The 11,315-nt window shown below is 56.9% G+C and overlaps 1 protein-coding gene across 1 annotated transcript in view; it reads left to right on the forward strand.

Moving 5' to 3' along the window:
* Positions 1-2,769: 2,769 nt before the first annotated feature.
* MLC1 (modulator of VRAC current 1) overlaps positions 2,770-11,315 on the forward strand; it is a 22,729-nt gene continuing 14,183 nt past the window's right edge. The window contains exons 1-6 of the mRNA XM_006157613.3: positions 2,770-3,305; positions 3,897-4,112; positions 5,311-5,400; positions 7,009-7,062; positions 7,295-7,644; positions 9,645-9,806. Coding sequence (XP_006157675.1) covers positions 3,933-4,112; positions 5,311-5,400; positions 7,009-7,062; positions 7,295-7,644; positions 9,645-9,806 — 836 coding nt within the window. The 5' untranslated portion in view covers positions 2,770-3,305; positions 3,897-3,932. The remainder of the gene's footprint in view (positions 3,306-3,896; positions 4,113-5,310; positions 5,401-7,008; positions 7,063-7,294; positions 7,645-9,644; positions 9,807-11,315) is intronic.

An 11,315-nucleotide genomic window follows, 5' to 3' on the forward strand; every position in this document is an offset into this window, starting at 1 on the left:
CCCTGGCCAGTTGTGGTGGACATTAGGGGCTGGAAAGACTGTTCTGAGCACCACCAGCCTGAGCTGCTGCTTGGGCTCTGGACTCCGGCAGACCTACTTGAACACCACAGACAGCTCAACCTTGGCATGGCAAAGGGCAGCTCATGATTCTTGCCATAAACCTGCATCTTCCCATCTCTGTCCTTGGTACTCAGGTCGAAGACACTGGGTCATCCAGACTCAGGTCACGTCACTGTGACAGTCATTGGGTGTCGGAGACCATGCGGCTAACACAAGCAGAACATAAAGAGCTATCTCTCATGTTTAAGCAAGGCTCGGCTGAGAAAAAGCTGTACGCAGGGCAACAGCTAGAGCTCAAGGTTCCAACTGTGTTTGCAGTACTGGTTTGCGTTTTCAATCTCCCTGCCATGGGCTTTACTGTCATCACGGTACCCCATAAGGGTGAAATAACATCCCCAGTCTTACTGTAACTTTTATAATTAATAGTTCTAAGAGAATGCAGATCCCTAAGGCGGAGGTGAACGGGAATTAGACTTAGACTCACCCCATCTGCCTGGAAAGTAACAATGAACAATGCTGAAGTCCCTCTCAGGCTCATATGTACATAATAACCTTTCAGTTAGTCACTAAGCTGCTCACAAGACCACATTACTTACCCATGTGAGCAATAGGCTCACCCTCATAGCTGTAAATTATCCCAGAAACAATATAGGTGTTCCATTTTAGTATATATTAACCATGTCTTTACTTAATCAAATAAGATTTCTATCTAGGCCTTTGTAACCGCAATCTGCTGCCGCCCCGACCTGGGGCTGAAGTTACCAAGCCCGCTGAAAACCTCCTCATTCAAAAGGCCCTACCCGGCAATCATGATTCAAGAAGAAAATGCCCTGAGGACTGTGACTGCAACTGCTCAAACAAGAACAGCACGCCATGTTTATGATTACTGTTCCCATGTTTTGAATACCCTATTCTCTAGAGTAAAATCTTTTATTTCCCCTCACCCCTCCTACTCCTGTAAACATCCCCAATAAATATGTATGATTCTTGGCCATAGAGGCTGCAGTCCTGAGCTCTGACTGCAGTCGGCTGAGAACATGCTAAAGAGCATCCAGGTCTCAGTCTGATTTCCCCTCACCCGCGTCGCCTCCGTCAAGTCAGCCCACCCTGGCTGGAGCAGGTCTCCGGCAGTTGGGGTCAGCTACTCACAGGATCCAGGACCCAGTCCCTTCTGATTGCCTCCTGGGTGGCCAGCTCAGAGTGGCCCTGCCCCTGCCCCCACCCATCCTCCACATTGATGCTGCTCTGCTCAACCCCCAGCGGCTCCACCTCAAGGCTTGCCCACCTGCACCCCTCCCTCCAGCCCCTCCCCAGCCATGCCTCTGTGTGCAGCTCTGCCAGCAGAGTAAAGTGCATTCATGTCCTTTTCCTCCCCTCCTTGCCTCCTTCACGTCTGTGCTCAGATGCCTCCTCCCTGAGGCCTGCTATCCCCCCACAGCAACCGCCCACTTTCCTGCCCTGAGTCCTCTTCCCTTGGAGAAAGTCGGGTGTGTGCTGTGTGACACACCACTCGTACTCCAGCCTAGCCCACTGGGGTGTGAACTGCACAGGACCGCAGCTGCTGTTCCCAACGTGAATGCTGAACAGCCGAGAAGATGTCAGTGTGAGTCGGGCCTCGCAGGCGGAGCAGGAAGAAAGGCGTTTCGAGAACCATGGCTTGTTTGAAGATGGTGTGCAAGAGTTCTTTCTGGAAGCTGTGTGGTCACGGGAACAGGGAGTGCTTTCCAAGTGACCTGGCTTCAGGAACTTGAGTGTGTGCCGTGACCTTTGACTCAAGCATCCCATCTGTTATTTTTTAGCAGAGAACTACTTTTGGAAGGCACAAAAATAGTGAAATCCAATTAACATTCTTTTCTAAAAATTATTTTATTTATTTATTTATTTATTTATTTATTTATTTATTTATTTATTTTTCTACATGAGTTTTGCCAGAGAAAGACAGAGACAGAGAACGAGAGAGACAGAAAAAACAAGCCACCAAGTATGAGATTCAAACTGCGGTCAGCCATGTGGGAATTCCAACACCTTAACCACCATGGCACCTGCTGGCCCTAATATTCTTTTATACAGGAATGCAGAAGGGTTGAGTGGCCAGACCAATTCCCATTCATTCCATTTGTTGCTTAAAACACAGTCAGGGGGACCAGCAGTTAGCGTAATGGCTATGTTGCTAGACTCCCATATAGTCCGCCGTGGTTCGAGTCCCGGACCTGGTGGCTTAAACTCACGCCAGGTGCATGTGGATGCATGCCCAAGATCCCGAGAGGAGAATGGAGGAGAAGGGATTGTGGCATGGCCATCTCCCCTGGGGGTGATTTCTCGCTTTCTGTCTCTCTGTCTCTGTCTGTCTGGTGAGTGCACGCGCCCTATAGCAAAAACCTCTCCAAAAAAAAACCCACACAGGAAGGAAGTTTGAGAGGTTTCTCGAGCAATTCCAAGTGCTTCCAAGTGCAGGTGCCGCTCGTGAGAATTATTTCTAATCCTTGGCTGGCTGAAAAACTAAGATGACGGAGCACTCCGAGGTTTGGAGCGTGTTGACTTCACTTTACGTGAGTGTTCGCAGCTGAGACCTGGCTTCTCAGAAGTCTTGGTTGGAGCCTTTCACAGTGTGCACAAAGACCGTTGCTGGGACTGTCAGAGTGCCAGTGTTTCCCAGCAAAACACAGCCATGCGCTTTCTCTCTGCTCACTGAGCAGAAATAAAGGCGCAGCGGGCCTGCGCCTGCCGGTCTAAGGGGCTGCCCGCTGGGTGCACCGATGGCTGAATTCCGAGCAGTTAGAGGGCGACCCCCGCTAAGCGAGTGCGTGGAATGTATGCGGTCCCGGGAAGGAGGCTCCATAGTGTGGTCATGGGGACAGAGAGAGGTGCTTGAGAGGGAGCACAGCGAGGCGTTGGAGTGAGAAGTTGCTGCTGCAGAGCAGGGTCTGCCAGGGTCTGCACTTGGCGGGATTCTGTTCTTAGGGACGTCCTTTCTGTTGCGGTTCCCACCCTGGCACGGAGGGGAGCTGTGAGTGACACTGAGGAGGCCCCTTCCTCTCCGTGTTTGCTGAGAGGGCTCTGAGCCGGCAGTTACACAACTACCGTGGAAGGCCTCTGGGCTCTGCAGGCTCCGTCTCATTGCAATTCAGGGAGCGCCTGTCCCCTGGCTGAGGGCGGGCCTGCCGCTCTTTCTTCATTGTGCCTACTTCTGGCTGGACGGTCCTCTCTCAGACACCAGCGCTCCAGGGGCTGGGGCCACCGTGGAGGTAAGCATTCGGATGGGACCGAGGGAGACGTCCCTGTTGCAATCTACCATCCGGCTGCTGCCTTGAGCAGTTACTGACACGTACTGGGTCTCCAAGTGTCCCGGGACCCGTGGGTAATCCCGGTGGAAGCCGAAACGCGGCAGACCTGCATCCCTAGAGCCCAGGCTGCCCTGAATGCAAACTTCTCGGGTTTGTTCTGCAGGAAAAGTGATTTTATTCACTTTTAGAACTCAATGCCTGTTTTCTTCTTTAAATTCGCAGTATTTCAGTATGAACAATATTTCTTTGTTTAGAAGTATTTCTTGGACTAGCTGGTAGCGTGGTAGTTAAGGCCATCTGCGCGATTCAAGTCCAGGACCTGGTGATTCAGAAATACACTGGGTGTGCCTGCGTGCCCGAAGTTCTGACAGGAGGGACAGAGGGGAGAGGGACTGCAAGTGACCCTGCCCACAGGAGGTGCCTTCTGCCCCCCTAGCGAGTGCACACACCTGCTGGCATTTTTCTTTAAAGTAGTCCTTAAAAAACTTAGATTAATTCCAGTCTTTTCAGCGTGTTGAGGTGAAAATAATTTGATCACAAATAAACCTGCAGAGGCACCTGACAGGCTGTGGCACCGTCGCTGAGGCCATGACACGGGATGAGCAGTTCCACGGGGAGCTGGGCTATGACCGGATGCCCACTCTGGAGCGGGGACGGCAGGACCCAGGCAGCTTCAGCCCGGACGCGAAGCCCAGCGACCTCCAGCTGTCGAAAAGGTTGCCACCCTGCTTCAGTTACAGGACCTGGCTCTTCTCCATGCTGGTCGGGGTGAGAGCTGGCTGAGTGCCTGGGGGGGCGGGCCAGTGTACCCACCTCCCTCTGGTGACATTCTGGGTGTCTTCCCTGGGTGGGATGGGAAGGAACAGCACTGATGAGCCTGTGGTCGGAAGGTCGGAAGCTGACGGGTCACTGTGTCTCTGTCCGCTGCCTCCGTTCTCACCGCGGGCACCTGCTGGGCCAGCCTGCAGTGGCCCCAGGCTGTGCCGTGTCCCTCCCTGTCACAGAGTCCATGGTCGTGCATCTTGCGGTGGTCTGGCCCACTCCCAGGGCTGCTCTGGTAGAGCACGCAGCAGGGGTGCTTATGAGGCCACAGCCCAGGCCCATCCCAGGGGTAGGGGTGGGGTGGTGCCAGTCCTTTGAGGGACATTCCTGGGGGCCCTGATGTTTCTGTGCAGATTAGCGCACTCAGAGTGGAAGGAGTGCTTTGGCCCGAGTGTAACAGCCATCAGGGACACCTCTCTGAGACAAGACTGGGGTTCTGTGTGGCCCTGGGCCCTGCTGGCCACCCCGCAGCACTCTAGCGGCCCTGCTCATCCCGCACAGCTGTGAGCCCCCGCCAAGATCCTCCCTGGCCTGGGGCTGTGTGAGCACCTCGCCCTTGCCCCTCCTGGGGCAGTGGCGGGTGGCCACGCGCCTCCTCGCCTGTGTTCTCAGTGCTCTGGGCTGTGACCCCAGGACTGTACTGTCCCCGCTCACCTAGGCCTGTGTGGTCCCCTCTGCCCAAGCCCTCGCCCTCTGCAGTGTCTCCTCACGTCAGGGTAAAGCTCGGCGGGCCCTGCCTCTTCCAGGAGCCCCGGGCTTGCCACCCCATACTCAAGTGGTCATCTTCCAGATGTGAGATTCCATCAGCTTCTGCCAAGACAGTGGGTAGCCCCGTGCCTGGGGTGGGGACCTTGTGGCCCCTGAAGTTGCGCCTGTGGGGGTGAGGTGTTTTCCGGGGAGAGGCGCCGCTCCTTGGCTTTTCTGACAGTGCTCGCTCTGCGCTCCCTAGCCCAACGGCAGCGTGAGGGTCTACTCTGGAAGTAGGTAGGGCCGTGTCCATCCTACGGGGAGGTGTCCAGGTCAGGGGGGGTCCAGGTGCAGGCCCAGTTGCTGCCAGGGCTGCTGGTTAGTCACTGACGCACAGAAGCGGTGGGGTCGTGATCAGAGTTGGCTGGGCGTCTAACCCGGGTTCACACTCTTGCAGAGCTGCCTGCTGGTGACCTCGGGGTTCTCACTCTACCTGGGGAACGTGTTCCCATCTGAGATGGATTACCTTCGCTGTGCCGCGGGCTCCGTAAGTGACCTTGTCCCCGGGTGTCCCTACCTCGCTCACCGTCGTGTGCTCACCTCCCCTCACTCTGAGATTCCCAGAGTTCTGACCCTTGCACCTCACTCGGAATCTCTTTATATTGCGTGACATTAGTTCAGATTTGCAACTTTTAAAAATCATAGATGAAGCAGGTCTGAATCTGCTTTGATTTCTTTTTTTTAAAAAACAATCATTTCTTTATTTTATTTTTTTAAGTTGACCAGAGAAAGACAATGAGCGAGAAGGAAAGTGAGAAAGCAAGCTGCCATGTCCGGGATTCGAACTGTGGTCAGCCATGTGGGAGTCCAGCTTCTTTAACCACCACACCACCTGCCAGCCCCTGAATCTGCTTTGATTTTTAACCCGCACACTCTGCCTGCAGGTTTAGGAGCTGCGGCCCAACCCTGTCCCCAGCCTTGGTGCCTGGTTTCTGGAATCTTGCTGGGGGTGGTGTGTCCCCTGGTCCTCACAGGAAGGGTGGGGACACACCCACCGACCCCCCCAATCCCTGAGGGCCCACACCTTCTACCTTCCGGACCCGGGTCTCTCGTATGTCAGACGGAGCCGGTCATGGGGTCTCTGCATGCCTGCCCTGTGGGCCTCCGAGGTCCCTGACCTCCCCGCCACCGGCACTGCCGACCCCACACACCTCTCCCTGTGGCTGATAACCAGCAGCACAGGCAAAAGGCCCTCAGAACTGGGCATGATTGTGACTGTCCCCAAATGTCTCAAAACCAGAAGGGGCTAGAGCACCCCTAACCCCAGACCTCCTCCCTCACTGGACCCCGGACTCTCCTCCTCACCAGTGGGGAATCTTGTCAGGGTCCTGGGACCCCCACGCCCTCTCAGGGGTCAGACTTCGGTGGCTGTCTCTGCAAGATGGCCAGGGTGCCCCTTCCTCACAGGTGACAGGTCTCGCGGCCCCTTCCCCTCAGTCTGCCGTGTCCCCACCGCCCTTCTCCCCGGCTCTGTGGGTTCTTGGCCACTCTGGCCCTGCATGGGCCCTAAGCTAAGCATAAGCTGCCCCTCAGCCTCTCGGCCACCACCACCCCACACTGTCATATGTCCTGTGGTCCCTTTGCCCATGGGGGTGACACCGTGCAGCCACCAGGCCTGGGCTGGTTCACTTCACTCACCTCCCGTTCCCTAGACACCCTCGGCCTTCCCTTGTCCTCTCCCCTGGCCCTTGGCTCCTGGCCTTGGGGTCACAGTGGGCTTGGCATGAGGGGAGCTCTGGAATGCCAGAACACACAGGGACCCCCACACATCCTTCCTGACAGACCTCGCTCCTTTTGGGGAGCTCCTCGGGGGTGACCACCCTGGCCTCCTGCAGTAGGCAGCTGCACCTGGCTTCTGAGCATGTCCAGAGACAGCTGTTCTCGTCGCCACGGGGCTCTTCCAGCTTATCAGAAACTCCAGCTGTTTTCAGAGTAGTTTACGACGAAGGCCCTGGAGACCTTTCCAAGCCCAGCCCCACGTGCTGCAGACTGGCCACGCTTGTCCTGTGACTAGGCTCGGTCACTGGGAAGCACCAGCCATTCTGCACCGTGGCCACTGAGCCGCCTGCTCAGCCAGGCTCTGCTTCCCTTTCAGTGTATCCCCTCGGCCATCGTGAGCTTCACTGTTTCGAGGAGAAACGTCAATGCGGTGAGTCCAGCCGTCTGTCCAGCCTCTGCAGATCTGGAAGTGGCCCCCAGGGAGCCAGATAGGTGTTCAGGAGGTGGGAGGCCGCCAGCTCCTGGGGCTGGCAGAGACCTGAGCACTGGGCACCCGCCAGCTCTTCGGTGTCACAACCTGCAGGGTTTAGTCCCGACATGGTCAGTGATGCCGCACTTTTACTTACCGGATATTCAGAGGAGGGCCCTCGCTTGTCTTCCAGATCCCCAGCTTCCAGGTGCTGTTTGTCTCCAGCTTTGCCGTGACCACCACGTGCTTGATCTGGTTTGGCTGCAAACTGGTCCTGAACCCGTCAGCAGTAAACGTGAGTGCCTGGAAGGGACCCGGGTCTTCTCTGGATGCCGTCAGCGTCATCCATGGCACTGCCCAGAGAAGGGCTTGCCTGGGCTCGGAGCCCACATGTCGAGAGCTGTGTCCGTGCCACCAAGGACCCCGATGGGTGTCGGCGGGCCTGTGGACGGGCAGTGTTTGCAGTCCTCACCCACGCAGCACTCCAGCAGGCCTGGGATGCTGTGCCTCTGAGAGACGTAGAAAATCGTCGTCATGCACACTGTGATGGCCAGAGAGGAAGAGCTCAGAAACGAGGGCCTGAGAGATGCCTCAGAAGGGCCTTCCCGAGTGAGACGTTGGATGTGCTTTTTTTTTTTCCGAGAGGTTTTTGTTATAGGGCACGTGTGCTCGTCAGACAGACAGAGAGAGAGACAGAGAGACAGAAAGCGAGAAATCACCCCCAGGGGGGATGGCCACGCCGCAATCCCATCTTCTCTCCCTTAAACACACACCCGGTGTGAGTTTAAGCCACCGGGTCTGGGACTCGAACTGCGGTCGACTACATGGGAATCCAGTGACAGCCATTACACCAACTGCTGGTCCCTGGATGTGCTTTTGAAGATTGGGACAAGTGCGAGTGACCCTGGAGGAAGTCTTAGCCTGTCTTGTAAGGCAGGGAACGCGCGGTCACGTGAGGTCTGGAAGGAACCGTCGGGCCGCTGTGGCGTGAGCGATGCTTCCTGGAGGCCAGAGCACGTTGGAAGGCCGCTGGTCCGAAAATCAATGGAAAACACTAATTATTTGTGCCAACAGCAAAAGAAAAGGAAAATGTGAGTTACACATAGATGGCATTGTATAGAATTAAAACTATGAAGTTCCAGAATGTATCCAAGAAAAGATCTGAAATACTTAGTTGGTAGAAAATTATGATTCTTTTTAAAAAAAAATGTTGCCAGACACAGAGAGGGAAAGTGAGAGAGCGCCCCCTGGGGGCTGACTGCGCCAGTCTCTCTTCCTCCGCTCTCTGGAGATGTTGGGCATACATGCACACGTGCCCAGTATGCTCAAGCCACCAGGTCCAGGACTTGAACCACACAGTTGGCCATGTGGGATCCAGTGTCCTTAACTACCATGCCACCATCTGTGTGACAGTTCTTTATGAGAGACCTCCTAAATAAACAGGGAACTGGCCCGATCTCAGAGAGGGAGCCCCTTGGGCTTGTCCAGAGTAGATGCCTCTGGAGCCAGAATCCCTGCAGGTCAGCGTTTGGATCCAGGCTGGGAATAGGGGCCCCCTTTGAAGGACAGGGTGGGGATACACCCCGCACTCAAGAGTGACTCAAAAATCGTCCTAACAATGGGGACCAGCAGTTAGCGTAATGGCTATGTCGCTGGACGCCCACGTAGTCGACCGCAGTTCACATCCCAGACCCGGTGGCTTAAAAACTCGCGCCGGGCACGTGTTCGTGCGTGCCCAAGATCCCAAGAAGAGAATGGAGGAGAAGGGATTGCGGCATGGCCACCCCCCCGGGGGGTGATTTCTCGCTTTCTGTCTCTGTCTGTCTCTGTCTGTCTGGCGAGCGCACGCGCCCTAAAGCAAAAACCTTTCCAAAAAAAAAAAAAGTCGTCCTAACAAGTAGGGTGTCTAATCAGGCAGAGGAGCTGTCCCTGGGTCGGGTTGGCCACACGCAGCCACAGGTGTGAGGTCCTGTGACCCAGAACACGTTAAGTGCCAGGTCACCTGAGTCAGACCCCGCAATGCACCTGCCACGGGAATCCTGCACTAAACAGCGGAGGTCCTGGTGGGAGAGCCCCATCTTGCCCCCTCAGACCCAGGAACCACACCGTGTGGCCAAGCAGAGGGTCCCCCAGGGTGACAGAAAGGCCCTAGGGAATGCAAGGGGGCCTGCAGCTTCATAGGGGCAGCACGCCGAGGAGGGAGCGTGTCCCAGTGGGGGTGGGATGTGCTCAGCCATGAGCAGTCCCTGCCTGCCCCAGCACCGGGGCGACTCTGGGCTCCATTCAGGCCCTTTGGGAACCACCTGGGATCCACAGGCATGACCTGGAGCCTCACGAGCACGGCGCCACCTGGGACGCAGTTCTGGGAAATGCTCGTGCCTGAGCGGGACGCAGGCACTCCGGGCATGGCCACACTGCTGACACAGCCGAGATCCAGAGACGAGCATGTCTCACCCAGCGCCGCGGCCAAGAGACACGACAGACCGTGAACTGTGATGGTGCCCATCCACACCCGCTGCCCGCCACCGAGAGCTCGCCCACAGCGGCACCAGCCTCACCTGCCCGCCCCGGGCCGGGCGCATCACTCCTGCAGGGAGCCAGAGTCGCTGGCCGTCGCCACACTGTGACCCCACTGTCACTGCACTGCAGCTGCCGGGAACCCTGGGGAAGGGCTTCGGGGATGTCAGCAGGGTGGGAGCCCTTGGGTAAGGACACGTTAGAGGCCAGCTGGTGGTGTGTTGGTGGCAGCGCTCCACCCACATGGCTGCCTGGGTGCTTCAAGTCCTGAGCCCTCAGCCTGAGAAACACATGGGCGTGTACATGTGCATGCGTGCTCAAAATCCTGAGAGAGAATGGAGACGAGATTGTGGTGTGGCCATCCTGCTGAGGGTGATTTCTCACTTCTCTCTCTCTCTCTGGCAAGCACATACATCATATGGCAAAGCTAAAAAGAAAACAAAGTGCATGACAGACTAGAAAACCTCACAGGAAGAACACCTGGGAACATGGCCGTCTGCACCCCAACCCCGCAGTGCTGTGTCCCTGCCACTGCCAGCTGTCCCTAACACTTTGGGATGGCCCCTGGAGTGCTGGAAGTCTCTGGGGTGCATCGGGGGGCCCCCTTACTGCGGCGATGCGTTCCGAGACACCTGGTGGGTGCCTGGGCAGTGCCGAGCCTTTCCTGCACGGCCATATCTGGGGTGAAGCCTGACTCGAGGCTGAGGCACAGGAGCGACCCGTGAAGACCACCCCCAGTAAAGGGCCGTGCTCACCTGGTGCCCACACAGCAGTGTGGATGAAATGTGGGCAGTGTGGTGGCTCTGGGAGGCCACTCCGCTGTGAGACCTGCTGGGCTCCTCTGGCGACTGGCGGGCCTCCTTCCTGGAGCTCGCTCCCCTCCCATACCACAAGGCCCGCCAGTGCTGGCCGAGTGAAAGGGGCCTCTCTTCCCTGGCTCTGCTTTTGAGAGCAAGACCATTCTGGCCTCATAAGTCACCAGGCAGCTCTTCCTGCCCGTTATACCGACTCGGTGTGGGGAGGCCGGCCGTCCCTCCCTGTTATACCGACTCGGTGTGGGGAGGCCGACCATTCCTCCCGTGTTATACCGACTCGGTGTGGGGAGGCTGGCTGTCCCTGTTATACCGACTCAGTGTGGGGAGGCCAGCTGTGGGGAGGCTGGCCGTCCCTCCCTGGAGGCTCTGCTGGGTCTCTCACCACTGCAGTTTCTACGCCTTGCGGTGCCAGGTCTCGCCCCATCCCGTAGTGCAGGCCTGTCAGTGGTCTGTAACGCCCGCCATCTGGAACCCAGCATCGGCAGGGTCTCAGTCTCATGCTAAATCTTTATCTCTGCCTTGACCATGAGCTGCCTCTCCAGCCTTTCAGAGAGCCAGCTTCTGTTCTGTGAGCCGCCTGTGGTTCCCGTCCCCTGGTGACGTTTCTGCTGCTTCGTCCTTCTCAGGCCTCAGTGTGGCTTCAGAAGCTGAAAGCTCAGCACCCCGTCAGCCCACTGTGTCTGGTGACCTGCTGGGCTCCTTTGTCCCTTGGCGCCGTTGGCTCTGTGTCCCAGGTCTTGCCATGTAGGTCTTTCCCTGCCACTTGCTTCTGGGCGTGCAAATTTCCCTCTGGCCCCTCCATGTCCACTTCCGCTTTCACTGTCTGCTGCCCTTCTGTGTGAGGAGCTGGCGTGGGGTCCCTCTCCCTACCCCCCCCTCCCG

Source organism: Tupaia chinensis, unplaced genomic scaffold (genome assembly GCF_000334495.1).
Source record: "Tupaia chinensis unplaced genomic scaffold, TupChi_1.0 Scaffold000548_1, whole genome shotgun sequence".
Lineage (NCBI taxonomy): Eukaryota > Metazoa > Chordata > Mammalia > Scandentia > Tupaiidae > Tupaia > Tupaia belangeri.